At 38.2% G+C, this 21,065-nt stretch overlaps 1 protein-coding gene across 2 annotated transcripts in view; it reads left to right on the forward strand.

Moving 5' to 3' along the window:
* Positions 1-21,065, forward strand: part of BTC (betacellulin) — a 61,131-nt gene that overhangs the window by 13,392 nt on the left and 26,674 nt on the right. For both annotated transcript variants that reach the window (XM_008267743.4, XM_051819702.2), the window contains exon 2: positions 17,276-17,374. In XM_008267743.4, coding sequence (XP_008265965.1) covers positions 17,276-17,374 — 99 coding nt within the window. The remainder of the gene's footprint in view (positions 1-17,275; positions 17,375-21,065) is intronic.

A 21,065-nucleotide genomic window follows, 5' to 3' on the forward strand; every position in this document is an offset into this window, starting at 1 on the left:
ATATGTAGGTAAGGAAAGTCAAAGAAAAATTAAAGCCCTTTCCAAGACTGCTAATCTGAGAGAATATGAATTCATGGTATAATATTTTGAAAATAATTGATGTTGTTACAGAGATGTGAACTTCTTTTGAGATATTTACCTGTCTATGAGAATTTGGAAATATGCAAGTTGACTTTCAATTATGGCAGTGGAATCCAAATTTGGTTGTTTTCCCAAGGAATGTATAAAGTACAGATTACCGTGCATCTCCCTAGACCTGCTGAAATCTTTTCCCATATGACCCTAGGAATCTAGATTTTTAAGACTTTCCAATTTGTCTTATAGAATAATTAAAAACATTTTATGTAGATACTCCTGTCTCTAGAAAGTAGAGCCTAATTCTTTGCTCCCTTTGTGAATATTTTTCGTTACCCATTTGCATGTTTGGCATTTAGGTTGTTTCCTTGTTTTCCTATGTGAATAGTGCTGCAATGACATAGACGTACAGATACTGATTTTAAATAGTCAAATTCATAGAAGTATATGGTGGAATGGTAGAATGGTAGTTTCTATGGTTTAACAGGTGGGTAAGAAATGGGGAAGTATTGGTCAAAGGGGAAAAACTCTCAGTTATGCAAAAATAGTAAGTCCTAGAGGTATACAATAAAGAATAGTGTCTTCAGTTGACAATTTTTAAGTATTATATGGTTAAAAGTTTGCTGAGTGTAGGTCTTACATTTAGTGCTCTAATACACACATATAGTAAATTTTAAAGAAGAAAAATCATAACTTTGCAGTGGAGAAACCTAGCAAACACTACCTTAATCAAATGATCAAGTATGACATCAAAATAGTGTACCTTCCTCACTTGACATCAGGAGAATATTTACCATGGTAGTATTCTTTTAAAAAATCCCATAACCCCAGTCACATCATGCTAAAACATCAGGCAAACCCCAAACTGGGAGACAATCTACAAAATACCAGGCCGAGTTCTTGAAACTGTCAGTGAGGTCATGAAATGAGGTCATGTTTACCTGTCACAGACTGGAGGTTACTAAAGATCTTGACACAGAATAATAGCCATAGTAGAAAAAATAGTGGGATCAGAATGAAGGTTTAAGTTGAATCAATGGTAACATCCCAATATTGTATTCTTAGTTTTGATAAATGTACCACAGTAATCTAAGATGATGACATTAGGGGAAGCTGAAAGTGCTTATGCAATATGCAGAAATGCACTATACTTTGCAACTTTTCTATAAATATAAAATTAATACAAAAATAAAAGACTATTAGACAAAAGAGCTCCTCGGGGTATTCTAATTACCAGAAATCTTAAACAATTGTGTAGTTAGAAAACAAGACTGGGAGTATAAATGAATCATTAAGCTGATAATAACTTCACAGTCTAGCATAGTCCCTGGCATACAATAAATCCTCAGGAAATACTTATTCAAATATTGAGTCCACAAGTGTTTTATGAGAATGAATGTCATTGTAAAACAGAAATCTGAGAAAAAAATCTTATATACAGAAAGTAGAATGAGAATTGCCAGGGGCTGGGTGCAGGGCAGAATGACTAGTTGTTATTTTATCACATAATTTAGTATATAATTTCAGTTTTTCAGATTGAAAAGAATTCTGGAGATGGATACTGATGCTGATGATGTTTGCATAATAATAGGACTGTATTTAATAGCACCAAACTGTATACTTAAACATGGTTAAGATAGTAAATTTTACATTATATGTATTTCATAATAATTTTAAAAATAGAGGGGAAAAGACCTCAATTGGAGTGTTGGCACCTGTATTTATGGCGTGGGAGTGGGAAAAAGAGTTAGCAAAGTTGTGTGAAAAGGGTGGAATAACAGGGAAGCAAAGAGTGGGGTGGATTTTGGGTGGAAGATTTGGGCAGGTCAATCATAGAAAAAATGTGGGTGTGAAGGCAGACAGGGATCAAGCAGAGGCCACTGGGGAGTGAGCTAGAAGCAAACCATCTGCACTCTTGAAAGACGAGAGGTAAGAGACTGATGGTAACTGAAGAAGACACACACACACACACACACACACACACACACATGATTGAGAGTCGAGAAATTGGAATCATGGGTAGAAAAAGTTTGGTATTATAAGTGCCAATTTCAAATATTTGAAAAGTTGTTTCAACACATGTTTTCTCTGTATAGTTCAGGGAACTCAAGTTGGATTAATGAACTAAAATTCCAGGAAGACAGCTCTCACACTAATTTGGGAGGAATTTGGTCCCAGATGAGACTTTGAAGGCAATGGAATGAGCTGCCTTGGGTTGGGGTGAGTTTCCCATGGTTGGCCATGCCATGGTTTGGATCCCACTTACAGGATGTTGTGAAGGGGCTTCTCAGGTGAGGCAGGGGGTGGACTAGATGTCTGCAAAGGTTAGCTGTGGCTCAAGGATATAGGATAATGTTATTGCACTTTGGAAATGATTTGGAGGTCAGAAGGTAGAGTTTCAATCCAAGAAACTACCTTCAGACTTCTCTGGGACAAAGGAGATAGGGCACTTGGAGACTTGGGTACTTAATAGGCACTGTTAATTTGAGAAGTTAATAGTGAAGAATTTTAAAAAAGAAAACAATTTGAGTTTTCTTACCTAAAATTAAATTTGATGACTCTGTCTTCTCATGGTTCTCATCTTGGAATATCGTATCAACCCCTTGCCACAGCCCTAGATTTTGCCTTAAAAACCCTGCATACTTTATATTTTACAATTCATTGGGATAATAATTATCTATTTGGATTTTCTTTTGAAGAAGACAAAGTAAAGCACAATGATCAGTGATAAATTATATTGACAACAATCTCAAATATGTTATGTCAGGAGACACTGCTAACATGGCCATCCTATGATAGAAGACTTTTTGAGAAAAATCTTGATTTTTTTTTGATAAATGGCCATCATCCTATAGTGGAAAAGAGTCAGAAGAGAGATTATAAGTTTGATTTCCACATGGGATGAGGTGACACATGGAATATCAGGCTCCAGTTCCCACTTGCCTTGGCTGCAGCATGATAAGGAGCTACTTTTCATTCTTTCTGATTTCTACCCAACAGCAGCAACCACTACTAAAACTGTATTGAGTAGTTTGCTAGGCTAGTCAGGTTCTTAATTGGGAATCTGACTTTCAGGATGTGGTGAGAAGACATTGCCAAGATTCAGCTAGAAATATGTAGTGTGACTGTTTCTTTATGAGTCTTATTTTCACAGGTCACACCAGCAAATCAATTGAATGATTTCACAGTCACATGGCACACATCAAGAAGAGCCTTATTTCTTAACACTTTGTGTAATTCTTCCCCTCAGCTGGACAGCTTTACTCATTGTCTCCCACATATGTGAAGCCCATTTCTGCGTCATCGCCTTGGGTCTAGTTCAGTTCCCAACTTGCTCTGTGAAACCTTAGGATTTCTCCAGCTGAATACGTTGTCTTTTTTGAAATTCAGTAGAAATTTTACATATTTAAAATATACTTGTACTGGCTACTGCTTCTTTATGTTTCTGGTCTCTACGAATGGTTTTATTGATAAGCACAATGATTATTGCTAGGTTGTGTTGGCTTACTCTAATTCATCTAAAAGGCCTAAATTTTGTGTCCTTTTCAGGTTAGGTAAGCATCTACTCTGACTCTATGTTCTTTTCTCAACCATTATTAAAGTTTGATGACTGTTTCCCCATGGGTCAGAGAATGTGTTATCACTGGATCCACATGCCAGTCCTACAATTCCTCCTCATTTTGCACTTGGTAATTCTCCTTGAAAACAAACTGTCTGCTTTCCTTGGCTCCTTTGCCTTCTTTCTTTGAACTATTGTGGAATTCAGTGAGCCCAGAGCCTTTCATTTAAAGTGTTACAACGTCTGACTGTCTGGTCTGGCCTTATCATAAAAGAATGAGAAGAAAAAGTCAAGTTTTGATGACTGCTGATTTCTAAGAAACTAGCTCCAGTTTATTATGGGGTTCCCATTCAATGCAGTCATTCTTGTCACAAATTTAGTAACTGTAATGGTAAAAAAAAATAGGTTGGTTTACTGGCAAAAGCATTATTGTGGCAGTAACAGTTTTTAGATATATGAGTTAGCTAATATATGACAGGTTGTTGAATTATTTGCCTCTCTGGATTTTAAAAATATAAGATCGTGAAGTAATTTTATAAGTTTAAAATAGTATTATCCATCATTCTTAGCCTTTCTTAAACACTAAGATATTTTTTCTACCATTTGTAATTGAGTTTCCCAATGGAGGAAAAATGAGTTCATATTTTACTTTGCTGATTTTGAACGAACAAACACAATTTGTGAAGACACTGTTATTTTTCTTTCCTTTTGTCTCTGCTTCCCCTGTTGGCCCTGAAAATGTAAGAATCTTTTTGTTTTATAGACTGGCAAGAACCTCAAGGTGATATGATTTGAGAGAACTTAGAAAATCATTCTTTGTCTTAGAATGTTGGTCCTCCTGAGGTGGCCTGTTTGAGTCAGCTTTATGTCACTGCAATGAAATACCTAAGGGAAGCTACTTAGGAAAGAAGGAGGTTTATTTTGGCTCATGATTTTCCAGGTTCATGGTCTAAGATTTGGTAGCGTCATTGATTTCATACACGGTGATGGTGTTCTTGCAGGTAGAGTCCAGAGGCTGTGCAGAGTATCATATGGCAAGAGGGAGCATGGATTGCAGGTGGAGAAACGCTCACATGGGGAGCCAGGACAGAGAAAGGGAGGGGGGGACTGGGCACAATTTGGATTTTTATAACCATGAGAGCTACCTTCGGAGGGCATTCTCTCAGTTATCTAAAACTTTCCTCTAGTCTCATTTTATAGACATCATACTTGGATTAACTATCCACTCTTGGATTAAATCAGTTTAGGATTTTAGGATTTAACCACTTCATGAGTGTGAGAGCCATAGCCTATTAAAACCATAGCATGTTCTGATGCCTAAATTAGTTGGTGTATTGGAATAGAAATGGCATGCAGCTCCTAAGAGCTCTTCAACTCTCTACTTTGTCTCTTAGCTCCCTTCCATACCAGATTGCCCCACATTGGGACTTGGGTAAAACACTAAGTCCCAGGGCCTGAGGTCTGATTCTTAATCAGTGAGGGACCAGAATTGAGGGTGTTGGCTCCCACTGGGATGAATTTTGTTCAGTGGGAAATTGGTGATGAAAGTTGTTGGTTCAGATACATTCCTCCTTTTTTCTTTCTTTGTGCTGCTTTAAGACGCAATTCCTTTTTGAACCGCCATCATGGCTTGGGATGAGTGAACATGGTATCTGAGCGTATTTCTGTGATTCTTTCTGGGCCACTGTGAATGCGTCCACTCATTTTATTCTTTCCCTTGTATATCCCAAATAAAATGAACCCCTAATCTATATCCCATGCTCTGCTTTCAAGAAGGCCTGATTTGGAATACCAGGAACTAGAGTACACAGTCATTGATTTGTGGTGGATTTAGCTTAGCAATTTTTCAATTTCACAATGGTGTGGTAGTCATAAGCATTAGGTAGAAACTGTGCTTCACATTTTGTATTTTGATCTTTTCCTGGGCTGGTGCTGCGCAGTCGGAGCTTCTCTCACAATGCTGGACAGCGGCAGTGAACTGCACCTCCCAGTCAGCTGTGCATCACGAAGGGAAATACCTATTGCTCCACAGTGTACAGTGCTGATGATCTAAACTGTTTGGTAGGTTAGGTGTAGTGGATGCATTTTGGACTTACATTAATCCCAACTTAAAATGTTTTTTGAGACATAATTTTCTTGTAAGTTGAAGAGCATTTTAGTTAAGCAATTTCTCCCCTTGCAAATCTACTGTGGAAGCAAATACAAGGAGTCTTCAAAAAGTTCATAGAAAATGCAAATTATGAAACAGCCATGCATGGATTTCAAAATTTTTTGTACCAAAGTCAATTTGTCATTTAATCCTACTTTCTACAAATTCTCTGAGGTCCCCTTGTACATTTATAAAGGAAGATGTGTTCAAGATTTATGTTCTATTTGGGGAAACATTAAAGCAGTATGCACACAATGAATTATAAGAGAAGAAAAGACAGTAAGAAAACATAGAGAAGAATTATCAAAAAAGGAGAACAATTTTATCAGCTCTCACCTATTTCACTGTTTCTTTCTCAATGAAACACAGAGCTAGTGTTGGACATCATTTCTATTCCTTTTTTTTTTTTAAACCTGATGTTAGATGTGGCTTTTTTTTTTTTTTGGAGTTACAAAATAGTGTGTCAAATACATATTTTCAAGATTCTGGTTTTCTTCAAAATTCCATTGCAATAAACATGCAATGGAAAAATTCCTCAATTCCTTGGTTTTTACTCCTAGTGTTAATTTAAACTTTAAAAACTTTGCTAACTATATTTTCAGAAAATAGATATTATTTATAATCCACTTGATTGTTAGTTATTACTAAGATGTGACATTATGAGTTATAGTCGTATCTGAGTCACTTAACCAACCAACTGAATTAGTAATTGCTTGACGTAAATGGTATACTGGATCACTGGCAGAATTGTTGGGAGAATACAAAAAGCCACACATGTTGAAGGTGCTATATTTCTATTAATCTCTGAGGCAGCTTAACTTCAAATCTCTTTTAAATAAACACTAGAAAATAGTTTGCAAAGAGATTACATACAATTTTGTCTCATTAAATTTATACATATAAACACACTATAAAATGTAGTAGGAAGGCACATATATTTTTTATCTATGGAAGCTTATATCACAAACATATTTTATATACCAAATTATGCCACAAATGTAGAAACTTGACAATATCTATTTATTACAGTGAGAAGGAAGTTACTGTTTTTCAACAGAGTAAGTAGAATTCTTCTTTCACTTCTGGTCTCTTTGGACTACTATTTTTTAAGTGCCTACCCTATGCAAGGCATCCCCAAGTTTGAAAATTCAGAATTTTCTTTTCTCCTTTCATTTAACAGTATAGGTGAGTCCTTACCACAGCCATGTAAGTTTGCTGTTATGGACCTCAGAAAGGAATCCTGAAGTTCCGCGGTTGAGTAACTTCATCATAATCACAACTCTGTTGGTTAAGATACAAATGTACCTCCATTTGACTCCAAAGTGTTCCTTTTCTCACTGGTCTATACTGTTTTCCTTTACTACAAATAAAACTCCAGAGATTTGACTGACTATGAAATACTCTTCTACATTCTGCTTCAATTCATAGGTTGATAAATTCTCATTTGATTCCCAATTAGATTTTCTAATGAGACATGGAATATGGTTCAAATATGAAAAGTGAAATTGATATATGGTATCCAAAAAAATCATGTGATGTGGTCTACACAAGTAGAAGTTTGTAAAGTATCTGGGAGGATGTCCTAAATCATCAAGATAGAGATGAATGGACATTTTGCAATAACGTTAGATCTAATTTTAAAATACAAAATGAGGCCGGCGCCGCGGCTCACTAGACTAATCCTCCGCCTTGCGGTGCCGGCACACCGGGTTCTAGTCCCGGTCGGGGCGCCGGATTCTGTCCCGGTCGCCCCTCTTCCAGGCCAGCTCTCTGCTGTGGCCAGGGAGTGTAGTGGAGGATGGCCCAAGTGCTTGGGCCCTGCACCCGCATGGGAGACCAGGATAAGTACCTGGCTCCTGCCATCGGATCAGCGCGGTGCGCTGGCCACAGCCGCGGCGGCCATTGGAGGGTGAACCAACAGCAAAGGAAGACCTTTCTTTCTGTCTCTCTCTCTCTCACTGTCCACTCTGCCTGTCAAAAAAAAAAAAAAAAAAATACAAAATACACTTGGCTGTAAAAGTGGGAAATTCAGCTCAGAGATGAAGCAAATACAGCATCCATGCCTAGTGAAGTCAGTCACATGTGATCTTTTTAAATAGTTGACCCAGCTGGCACCCTACTTACCGCAGTGTGAGCAGTAGTTTTGAGACAGCCTGTCACACTCCTTCTTGGGCTGCCGCGATTTGAATGCTGATATTGTTCTCACTGACTTCATCCCCAAGCTAACTGACCAGGATAATACTGTTAATACATCCTGCAATTTTTAACTTTAGAATCTCAAAGTATATACAAGTAAATGGAACTGTAACTCACTAATATGAAATTGGGTTTCTTTTCCTGTTTTGTTTAATTTTAGGAATGGAGTATATGTCTCAAAACTATTCCCAGAAACAGGGACTCAACTTCTAGTCAGTTACAATTGTGCTTAACAACATTATTTTGCTTTTATCACTTTTTTGCATCAGAGAAATTCAACAGGTCATGTAAGGTAGGGAGGATTGAATGAAATAATTTAAAAAGAACAAATCTAGTAGTCATAGCTTCCTAGAAGAATTTAGGGGCTTTATTTAATGGTAAACCAAATAGAAACCCAGAATTTAATGTGATAGTCAAGAAGGACTGTTAGGCTGTGGTGCTGTATTATCAGAAGTGTGGGGGCTGGGAGCCCCACTCTATTCTGCCTTTACCAGACCAATGCGTGATGGCACTTTATTTCAGCTTACCTATAGAAGACTGACGGGGCTTCTGAGGGTCTAGATGTCCAGCAAAGTATAGTTGAAGGAAAGAGGATGCCTCTCCTGAAGAAAGGAAATGCTCTCAGGGGGAACTGACATTGGCTTCAAATATATGAGACTCTGCTATGAGCCAGAGAGATTAGATTTATTGTAGGTAATTTCAAAGATCAAAGTGAAATAACAAGAAGGCAAAAACAAGAAGCATTTACAAAGTATAGAAATAAGTGCTTAATTTTTTGAAAGTGAGTGATTGGGATTGGACAAACAGATAAATAGTTTCCTTGAAATTGCATGTGTTTGAAGAAACTAAAATATCCTTACTGAAACTTTGGATGTGAGTTTGATGAGCTCTCCCAGGCAATGATTTCCAGGGAGCTGAGAGTATGTTGGCAGGAGATTTGAATACCTTTTAAGTTTTGACTAATTTTGAAATCTAATATAGCTCTTGATTCTTTTGAGTGGAAATCTTACTATGTTTTCCCCAGTTAGGGACTATATTTTCCTTAATTTACTGTAAAATGCAATTCATGCTTCCACGGATAATTATTTTTAAAGATTTATTTTTATTTGAAAGTCAAAGTTACACAGAGAGAAAAAGAGAAAAAAAGAGAGAGAGAAGTCTTCAATCTGCTGGTTCACTCCCTGGTTGGCTGCAATGGCCAGAGCTGAGCTGATCTGAAGCCAGGAGCCAGGATCTTCCCCCGGGTCTTCCCACCCGGATGTAGGGGCCAAAGGACTTGGGCTATCTTCCACTCCTTTCCCAGGTCATAACGGAGAGCTGGGAGTGAAGCAGCCGGGACATGAACCAGAGTCCATATGGTATGTCTGCACTGCAGGCAGTGGCCTTATCCGCTACACCACAACGTTGGCCCCTCCACTGATAATTTTAATAATGTATGTTCCTGGAGCTGGCACTGTGGCGCAGTGGGTTAAAGCCCTGGCCTGAAGTGCAGGCATCCCAAATGGGTGCTGGTTTTAGTCCCGGCTGTTCCTCTTCTGATCCAGCTCTCTGCTATGGCCTGGGAAAGCAATAGAAGATGGCCCAAATCCTTGGGCCCCTGCACCCACGTGGGAGACCTGGAAGAAGCTCCTGGCTTCAGATTGGCACAGCTCCGGCCGTTGCGGCCATGTCTCTCCCTCTGTCTTTACCTCTCTCTGTAACTCTGTCTTTCAAATAAAGAAAGAAAGTCTTTAAAAAAATAATGTATGTTCCTTTAAAAATTCTTATTTCATTTCACTTGATATTCACAAACTAGGTTATGGAATGGAACAGAACCTATGATGCTAGATTTTCTTGAGGAACAAAAGTCCAGAATAGTTTGCTAACAAGTTCAGTGTCACATAGTAAATTAAGTATTGAGTCTGATGATCTTTCTACAAGATAATCCTACTTTCCCTAGACATTTGTTAAGAAGTCAAAAGTTGAGCCTTTGAGGGTGTACAACTGACTTAGATTAAAGGGCTATATTTCTACAATGAAAGCTGTACTTGGGTAAAAATGTAAAATAGTTCAGAGAGACTTGCAGTGGTCTTCAGCTGGAGTAATCTCCCCACCAGGGGTATTTGGCATTGGCTGGACATCTTTGATTGTGTAACTCGGGAGTAGGGGTCAGAGAGGCGCTGGATGCTATTGGCATCTACTAGGTAAAGGCCAAGGATGCAGCTAATCATGCTGCAATGTGCAGCCTCCACAGCAGAGTCCAGCCCCAAGTGTCAGTAGTGTGAAGTCAAGGAACCCATCAGATGGTTCACATTCATTTAAAACTCGAGTTGGGTTTCCTTCAACAATGAAATGAGATGTATAGACTATACAATACTTAAGTTCTTATTTTTCAAAGATTTGTCATTCACTCAGAATGAAGTGCATTGGCAGAATAGGTGATTTTGACAGCAAAGAGCTGTACCTTGCAGAAGAGGCCTTTATTCTCAGGATACACTTTCCTACCAGTTTGCCTATATTGGGAATCTGTCCTTTGCTTTCCTCTTAAACATTTGATTCCTTCCTGTCAGCCATCTATCACATTAAAGAAAGCAATGGAACAGAAATTTCTTTCTTTTGTACACATTGACTACTTTCCTAAGTCCAACATCTTTGAGGAGTAATCCATAATTATTTGTACTTTCTTTATCATTGAGATCAATCTAGAGAGATTTTAGTAGTGTTTTTAGTTGTTAAATCCAATGCATATATTTAATTGGTATCTTTAATTATCTATCAATTTTTACATTGTTGATCAACTTGTCGCAAAGCTGTGTCTCCTTAGCTCTGTGGCTGCTCCTTAGTGTCTTGTGGGCCCTCTTCTTTCTACCTCACTCACTGTCTTACTGGTGTTCTTCAGGATTCTGTCCTTAATCAGTTTCTCTGTTCTTACTTCTCTTTATGATAGATCTGTTCCTAAGGAATGAAATGCTAATTTATTCATTGTTCATTCCTCAACTATAGAACCTGTAACGTTGACATTGCTCCAAAGCTCTGGATCTATAACTCCATCTTCCTCCTCGATGAACCAGTCTAAATTCAATGTCCAAAATTCAATTTCTGTCTCCATGCCCAATATCTGTGTCTTCCCATATGCCTTATATCTTTGTGATTAGTGCCACAACCCAGATAATTACTCAAGACACAAATTCCAGGGTTGTTCCAGACCCCTTTTTCCTCATTTCCAACCCTACCTTATCAATCACCAAGTCTGTCATATTTTACCTGGTGAATATCTGGCGTATTCACTTCTTTTTCATACCCAGTACTGCCACTGTGGTTTATTGTGTCTGATTGACCCATACTTGCATTAAAGTAACCTTTTCAACCTGGAAAAAAGAGAGATGTTGCTTATCATGTAAAACTTGCCAGTGGCCTCAGCTGCATAATAAAATCCAAACTCATTATTATGAGATGCATCTTTTTGTTACACACTTGCTCTCTTGCCTCCTTCTGCTACCACAGTCCCCACCCAAACCTTCCAAACAAGCTGGCGAGTTATTTAATACCCATTTTTTGTTTTTACAAATTGTCTTTCTTTTTTAAGATTTATTTATTTATTTAAAAGACAGAGTCACAGAGAGGCAGAAGCAGAGAGCAAGATCTTCCATCCATTGGTTCAGTCCCCAAATAGTGCAATGGCCAGAGCTGGACCGATCTAAAGCAAGGAATCTGGAGTTTCCTGTGGGTCTGGCATGGATGCAGGGACCCAAGGACTTGGGCCATCCTCTGCTGCTTTCCCAGGCCATAGCAGAGAGCTGGATCAGAAGTGGAGCAGCTAGGACTTGAACCAGTGCCCATATGAGATGCTGGCACCACAGGCAATGGGTTTACCTGCTGGCCCCACAAATTGTCTCTTTTGTTTACAAGTTATTTCTTTGTTTATAATTCCTAGGTAACAACATTTTTATCCTTTTCTTAAAACTAGTTTTGTTTTTTAATAAAGTAATATGTATGCATAGATTTTTTTTAAAAACCCAATAGCATGGGGCCGGCGCTGTGGCGCAGTAGGTTAATGCCCTGGCCTGAAGCGCCAGCATCCCATATGGGTGCTGGTTCTACTCCTAGCTGTTCCTCTTCCAATCTAGCTCTCTGCTTTGGCCTGGGAATGCAGTACAAGATGGCCCAAGTCCTTGGGCCCTTGCACTCATGTGGGAGACCTGGAAGAAGCTCCTGACTCCTGGCTTCGGATAGGCACAGCTCTGGCTGCTGCAGCCATCTAGGGAGTGAACCATCAGATGGAAGACCTCTCTCTCTCTCTCTCTCTCTGCCTCTCCTCTCTCTGTGTAACTCTGACTTTCAAATAAATAAATAAATCTTTGAAAAAGAATCCAATAGCACTATAAGGTATATAACAACAAACCACAGATCTTTGCCTCCCTAGAGGCAATCACTTTTGAGTTTTTTAGATGTTTCTTCTGGTATTCATCTCTGTATTGCTAAATAATTTGCTTATAACGCTACTTCTTCATGTGTCAAGTTTAGATCTTACCTACTGAGCACCTCTTCTCTCATCATTCCTGTATAGTTAACTATAGGGAGGTTATTCAAAGAATGGAAGATCTTCTCTCATCATTTCTGTATAGTTAACTATAGGGAGGTTATTCAAAGAATGGAAGAGCTAGCACAGTGCAACCTCTCATTTATCACTGCCAGTTATCCTACATGGTATGTGTGGCTTAATTATTGCTTTGATTTTATGACATTTTTTGTTAAAATATCCGTGTTGACATTATCATAACCACAAACAAACTATTCACTGCTGAAACAAATAATATACTATCATTGTTATAGGGTTGAAACTTTTTTTGTTTCTGGGATAATTGACGTTTAAAGACATCATTTATTTTTCATTAAAAACTCATCATGAAGCTCAATTTCTTTATGAAGTCTTTGCCGCTAGGCAGAGTTGATTCTCTCTCCTGTGTTAACTCTGTTGTGTTTACGACATCAGACTTGGAAGACTCGTGTCTGTCTTACCAGAATGCATGCATCAGTGATAACATCTGTTCTCTTTGAACCTGCAGTGTTTTACACCAATGCCAAGCACATGGTGCTTAGTAAATATTTGTTGAGTTGTTGAAGTATGGATGGAACAGTAATGTCCTTTCTCTTTGTAGCAGCTTTTAGTATTTGGCAGATTGGTTTGTGAGCATTTCTGATTTCTGAGTCTCTCCTTATAGATCATAAACTCAATGCCCATTTAGGGGCCAGGCAGTTAAAATAACTGAATATAGCAAGCCACATGGGGTTTGTGGCACTTGCAGGGATCCCTGCTTCTTTCTTCCAGCACACTGGAGAAAACCCTTCAAATCTATGTTGCCAGACCTCCTGCTTTTTCAATGGTAGCAGAAAGTTCAGGTTTAACATAAATTGATCTGATTTAATTTTTTTTTCAAAAAACTGTGCAGATCAAGAAAATGGTTCTCCAGGCTAGATTTGGTTTTTGGCCACTAGCTTACAACCCGAGGACTATTGCAGTGAGCAGTAGGAAGAGCAGTGCCTGCTGCTCCTTCAGTGGCCCCTGCTGCATCTGGGCACTGGCTTGGCTCAGAGTGTCTCTTCCCCAGGGTCTCTGCCCTTATCTCTGTGTGCCCTGACCTCCTTAGCCAGCTGATAGCACCATGTGGACTGAGGCTTAGCAGTAGCAGCCTGAGCTCTAGCCCCCAGCCTGTGGGGATGCTTGGAGCACCTGGCAGAGTTTCAGTGGAATCAGGTGGAAGTGGAGAATGAATGGATTAAATTGTATATGTTGGCTGGAAGGAATACAACTAGACTAAAAATGGTTTATTTGTGACAAGTCATGTACTTTTTGTTATGAAACTTATGTTAATTTTTAGAATAACTCTGAGAAGGAGCTCTGGTTAGCTCTGGTTTGTAGATACTGAATATGACATTTAGAAATCTCTTTTTGGTTCCCAGTAAGGCCTCTGATTCTGTCCCATGAAAAAAGTCTGCATATGGGATTTGAAAAAAGAATTCAATGAATTCTTTAGTATTTTCCAGTAAAAATTACAATAGAACTTTTAAATTTGAGGGTCTTTTTTGCTTGTTTATTAATGGATTCACTTATTCATTACCCATTATGTTCTGTAGTAGGTTACAGAGGTGGGTAAGACATTGCTTATAAGCCCTAAGTGACTGTTTCTGTTTATTGAAGGATGAATGGAGTGGCAGGCCTTGGGAGAAGAGGTGCAAATAATCTAGAAATTTAGTGACTAAGCTCTGATTAGAAAATAAAAATTTAGCTACTCCGTTTTTTCTCCTTGCAATAAAATATGTTTGGGAAAAAGGTAGGAGGTGCAAATAGGCAAAATTAAGGGAAAAGTCCTCTGCTATCCAATGTTAGCAGTTCTGTTTTCTCAGGCAGGGTTGTCACTATGGATAACAATAGCTTTCTATGCTTGTCTCACATACACCAGACACAAACCCCCAAGTATTTGATACTTATTGCTATTCCAGAGTCTGCTTTCTTGGTAGGAATTTATTGAAATGTTCTATTAAAGTATTTCCATCATTTTTATGACAAAATCACTTTTTATTGTAAAAGATAGTTCAATATATTTTGTATTATTAGATATTTAGGTTACTTATTTTTATTTTTTAACTTTTATTTAATGAATATAAATTTCCAAAGTACAGCTTATGGATTACAATGCCCCCCCCCCATAACTTCCCTCCCACCCGCAACCCTCCCCTTTCCCCCTCCCTCTCCCCTACCATTCACATCAAGATTCATTTTCAATTCTCTTTATATACAGAAGATCAGTTTAGCATATATTAAGTCACGATTTCAAAGAGTTTGCACCCACATAGGAATACAAAGTGAAAAATACTGTTTGAGTACTAGTTATAGCATTAAATCACAATGTACAGCACATTAAGGACAGAGCTCCTACATGAGGAGTAAGTGCACAGTGACTCCTGTTGTTGACTTAACAAATTGACACTCTTGTAATAAGTCATGCCAGATAGAGAACTTTTGTAGCTAAATCTTTCTATATATCCTGAATTAACTCCTTGGAATAAGTTACTTACTGTGTAGTTACAGAATTCAAGGATTTGTACATTTTTGGTGTGTTTTTTCTTTTATGCTCTAGACAGTGCAAAATTATCTTACAGAAAAGCAGAACTGATTTATCCATCATCAGTAGATTTGAATTTACATTTCTCTTCACTGTTTCTAACACTGGCTATCAGCTCTTTACTTAATAAACCACTTTCCAACTTCATAGGCAGAAAACCTCTTTTATTTGAAACTCTTTGACCTTGAACTTGCTAGCTACTGTTGTTTGCTAGAACAGCACTATCACTTTGTGTGATTGCCAGTTGGTTGCCTGATTATCTTCCTTAGTAGCTTTGCAGCAACTTGAGGGTTGTTGCTGTGGATTCCTTCTGAGAAGAGGAGTGTGGTGGGGGCAAAAGGCGTGGAGTCACCACACAGACCCCGGGAGTCGGGTGAAAGCAGGCCAGAGGCAAGCAGCCCGCAGACTCCTTTATTTCAGTTGGTACAGCAGCTTAAATAGCCAAGGCAGCCAATCTGGTAAAGGGGCGGTTTATGCCCTAACCAATCACAGCCTGTTGCCAGGCAGGCTCAATTGCCAGGTGGGTTTCGAAGCCATTCCTGAGTAACTGACGCTTGCTTGCCAGTGGCCATCTTGTCATGGCCTTCTTATTCCACCACAGAGGGTCAAATGTCCTATTCACCTGTGTGTTCCTGGAAGCTATAGATATTTGTTGAACTGAACTGAATTGGAGGACATGCATAGTTTAGATACCATTGGCCTGATGTTAAAATTCCTTTAGTGAACTGATTTTTTTATTCCTGTCAGCTACATGATAATGAGTCATTTTTATTGAGCATTGATTATATGGCAGCATTCTGCTAAGTGCTCTGCATATTTAACGTAGGTAACGCTGGCAAAGGTCTTGAACTCAGGACCAAGTAATTCCTAAACTATCTTTCTTCCTTCCCCCTTGCCTTTTCTCCTCTCCTTTTCTTCCATCTTTTTATTATAGAAATAAAATATGTATAATAAACAGGGCATCATAATGAACAATACACCTACCACCCAGCTTCAACAATTGAAACAGGTGGTCCTCTTGTTTCATTTACACCTTTCCCTCACCGCTTTTACACCCTTTTCTGCTTTGGGTTATTTTAAATCAAATCTCAGATATGTTATTTCATTAGTATTTAAACATGTATCTCTAAGAGATGTGGACTCTGGTTGTTAACCTAAACCATAAGATACTTGTACTTTAAAATATCTTTAGCAAGCTAATGTCTAGCCAGTGTCAAATCTCCCTGATTATCCCATGAGTGAGCTTTTGTGCTTGATTTGTTTGAATCAGGCTCCGCAGAAAGACACTCTTTGGAGCCATTCTAACCACAATTTAGAATTCCTTTCCCTCCGCAAGGCATGAGGACTGTCCTTCTCAGAGACAGAGACACCTAGCCAGGGGGCCCAAGATTTTTAAAGCATTCCCATGAATCAAACATCTAATTCCCATCTCCTAAGAAGGAAGTGCCCTCAGTAGTTAATGTCTGTGGGACGCTGGTATTGTGGAGCAATCCTTATGGACTGGGGGAGGTGCTTGTTGTGTGAGATCAGTGCACTCATCTGGTGACCGGGCACTCAGCTCCTCTGCTTCTCTGCTTTTGTGAGACAGCTCCAACACATTCTATAGCCAAGTCTCCTCCCCTGAGAAATGTAGTTATATGTATGTGATGCTGGTTTGAAAGTTCTGTCTTTAGCATTGAGCTTAAAAATAAATGATGGGGCCAGTGCTGTGGGGTAGTGGGTAAAACTGCCACCTGAAGTGCCAGCATTTCACATGGGCACCAGTTCGAATCCTGGCTGCTCCATTTCTAATCCAGCTCTCTGCTATAGCCTGGGAAAGCAGTAGAAGATGGACCAAGTACCTGCGTGAGGGACCTGGAAGAAACTCCTGGTTCCTGGCTTTGGATCATCCCAGCTCTGGCCATTGTGGCCATTTGGGGAGCCATTTGCCATTTGGAACCAGCGTATGGAAGACACAATCCCCCTGCTCCCCCGCCTCTGCCTATTTGTAACTCTGCCTTTCAAATAAATAAATATTACAAAAATAAACGAGACCCGGTAGCCTCAGAACCTCTCTCAGACTGGGAGAGAAAGACTTTGAAATAGAAGCCATAGGCTTACTATATAGAGAAGTAAAGCATGACTTTGCAGATTGCACAGTAAGAAACTTTGCAAGTTTTCACATTTGTTTTGTGTTCTGTTTTGAACTTGAAGGGCTGGTGATTCTCCACTGTGTGGTGGCTAGTGGGAATTCCACCAGAAGTCCAGAAACGAATGGCCTTTCCTGTGGATATCCTGGAGAAAACTGCACAGGTAATGTCTAAGCTTCATATTCAGTCTTGGGAAATGATCTTCTTATGTTTTGATATCTGTTAGCAATAGTAATCATAATGTGAATCTTAGATGGGTTTTTGGGCACTTACTAGTAAACCAGGCACTATGTTAAATGCTTTATAAACAGTAATTCACTCCTCATAAGAGCCCTTTGAGCTACAGCATATACTTGACTTTATTTCAAGGCAAAGCCTACAAAAATTAAGTAGTTTGTCAAAGGTCACACAGCTGGTAAATTGAAACTCAGGTTTGTGTGAGTCTAGTGCCTGCACTCTTAACTGCTGCACTCTTCTGGGATATCACAGATGTGCACTCCAGACTCTGCCAAGTGTTAGTTTGGACTGGATCACGGAAAGTTGTATTCTGCTCCACTTTCAATTAATATTTTTTGTATTCCATACCTTTAAGAAGGAAGGAAGGCAGGGATTTTTATATATTTTACCTTGGTTAAGCTTATTTTAGTGTTGTCAAAGTTACTGGCCTTAGGCTATGGTCACTATTAGCAAAAGCACATATCATAAGAATTTTAGTCACAGTCACAGACACTGTGAAAATTAATAGGCTTGGCTGTGTTCCAATAAAACTTTATTTAAAGACACAGGCTGTGGGCCAGATTTGGCACTTGGACTGTAGTTTGGTGACCTCTGGTCTAAGGATTTGTTTGTTCTGCATAGGTGGTGTGTTGTGAGTTGCTTCTGTTTTAGAACAAAACACAAGCAAATTGAAATAAGTAGAGTGGGGTGAAGAAGAGCCTTCTATATTCTCTGGAAACTTCATCGAGCTAGGGTTACGGTGACTTGGTGTGAAGCTCTTTCCTAGCATGCTGGGGACGTTGTAACTGAGCCAGGAACAAGCTGAGCAAGTCTTCCTGATGTGAGTCATCAGTGCCAGCCCAATCTTCCTCTTTCATCCCCCTCAGCAGTGGGTGGTCCAATGGGTGCACACAGGCTGTGCAATCTCGTGATGTCTTAGGTCATGCCTGTGTGGGCTTCGTCACCACGTACAGAGAACAGGGCCAACTGTATGTGTTTGTGTGCATTTCTTCAATCTGGTTCCAAATGTCTTAAATGATGACATTTCCACATTTTCCATAGGAAATTATTCTAAAATCTGATGATTAACAATTTTCAAAATCTTACTAAATATCATTTTAAGCATGTTTTCTAATTTTATTTTTAGTGTGTTAAGAATATTTAACAGCATGATATACCTTTTTAAGTGAATTGTAAAGTGGATAATATAGTATTAACTATAGGCATGATAATATACAGTATATCTCTTGAATTTGTTCATCTTGCATGACTAAATCTTTATACTCATCAAACAGCAATACTCATTTCCCCTCTACAAGAACTAAAAACCACCATTCTTCTCTCTGCTTCTGTGAATTTGGCTATTTTATATATCTGATGTAAGTGATGTCCTATAATGCTTGTTCTTATTTGGGTTATTTTGCTTAGCATGATGTCTTCCAGGTTTATTCATGCCGTAATATATATCACAAATCTTTTATAAGACTAAATCATGCTCCATTCTTTGTATTTATATCCATTTTACTTATCTAGTCATCTGTCAATAAACATTTGGGTTGCTTCCAATTTTTTGGCTATTATGAATAATGCTACAATGAACACAGTGTCTACATATCTCTTTAAGAAACTAATTTCAATTTTTATTTAGGAATATAAAGCAGGATTGTTGGATCTCATGGTGGTTCTACTTTTAATTTTTTGAAGAATCTCTGTACTATAGCAGTTGTACCAGTTTATGTTCCCACTCACAGTGCACAAGGTTTCTAATTTCTCCACATCCTTGCTAACATTTGTTATCTTTTGTTTATTTGTTTTTTTAGTAATGGTAATCTTAGGTTTGGGATGATATATTATTGTGGTTTTGATTTACATTTCCTGATGATTCATGACTTTGAACATCTTTTCATATACCTGTTAGCTATTTGTGTGTGTGTATGTGTGTGTGATTTTTTTTTTTTTTTTTGGAAAATGTCTGTTCAAGTCCTTAGGGCATTTTTTTTTAAACTAAAAATTTATTTATTTATTTATTTTTAACTTTTATTTAATGAATATAAATTTCCAAAGTATGGCTTGTGGATTACAATGGCTTCCCCCCCATAACGTCCCTCCCACCCGCAACCCTCCCCTTTCCCACTCCCTCTCCCCTTCCATTCACATGAGGATTCATTTTCAATTCTCTTTATATACAGAAGATCAGTTTAGCATACATTAAGTAAAGATTTCAACAGTTTGCTCCCACACAGAAACTTAAAGTGAAAAATAATAGATGATTTTTTAAATGATGATGAAATCAGATCAGACCTATTGTCATGTTTAATCCCAGTGAGAGTCAAATTGGGAATTGCTAATTTCTCTTTTTTTTCTTTTAACAGAAGATCAGTTTAGTATACATTAAGTAAAGATTTCAACAGTTTGCACCCCCATAGAAACACAAAGTGAAACATACTGTTTGAGTACTCATTATAGCATTAAGCCTCAATGTAGAGCACATTAAGGACAGAGATACTACAAGAGGAGTAAGTGCACAGTGACTCCTGTTGTTGACTTTACTGGGTTACTTGTTTTCTTGCTGTTGAGTTGTAGGTTCTTTATATATTTTGGGTATTAGCCTCTTCTCAGATGTATTTGATATAACAAATGTTTAAACACCTTTTCTCCTGTTTCATAGGTCGCTTTGTCTCCCTGTTGATTGTTCCTTTTGCTGTGCGGAGGCTTTTTAGTTTGTTGTCACCCCAATTGTTTGTGTTTGCTTTTGTTGCCTATGCTTTCATATTCAAGAAATTATTTTCAAGAGAAATGTAAAGAAGTTTTCTTAAGATTTACTTTTGGGTTGTGTGGTGAAGTTGTCAATTCATTCTGACTTTTGTGTGTGGCCTAAGAAAAGAATTCAACTTCATCTTTAATCCATGTGGATATCCAGCTTTAAGAAATCATTTATTGAAGAGACAATCTTTCCTCCATTTCGTATCCTTAGGTGCCTTGATGGAGATCAATTGACTGTATTCACCTAGGTTTATTTCTGGGCTTTCTATTCTGTTCCACTGATCTATACGTCTGTCTTTATGTCAATATCATATTGCGTTAATTGTTATAGTTTTACAATGTATTTTGAAATCAGAAGTGTGATATGTCCAGCTTCATTCTTGCTTCAGACTGGTTTGGCTAGTTGGGGTCCTTTGTAGTTCCATGAATTTTAGAATTGTTTTTCCATTTCTGAAAAACGAAAATTCATCAGAACTTTGGTACAAATTGCATTGAATCTGTAGATCATTTTGGAAGGTATGGACATTTAAAATGCATTAAATTGTTCAATCAATGAACATGAAATGTCTTTCCATCTATTTGTATTTTCTCTAAGTTCTTCCACCTATTTTTTCAGTTAAGGTAATTTCCTCTGTATCTATTTTTTTTTTTTTTGGATTTTTTTCTATCATGAGAGGATGCTCAGTTTCATCAAATGACTTTCTTTGTCCATTGAGATGATCATGGGAGTATTGCCCTTCTTTCTTTTAATTTGATATCTCATTGATTTTTGTATCATGAGTCACCTTCACATCCCAGAGAGAAGACCCATTTTGCCTGGTTGGTGCTTGATCCTTTTATGTTGTTATTGGATTAAATTTTCTAAATAGTTTGTT

The sequence above is a fragment of the Oryctolagus cuniculus genome, chromosome 8 (assembly GCF_964237555.1).
Source record: "Oryctolagus cuniculus chromosome 8, mOryCun1.1, whole genome shotgun sequence".
Taxonomy (NCBI): domain Eukaryota; kingdom Metazoa; phylum Chordata; class Mammalia; order Lagomorpha; family Leporidae; genus Oryctolagus; species Oryctolagus cuniculus.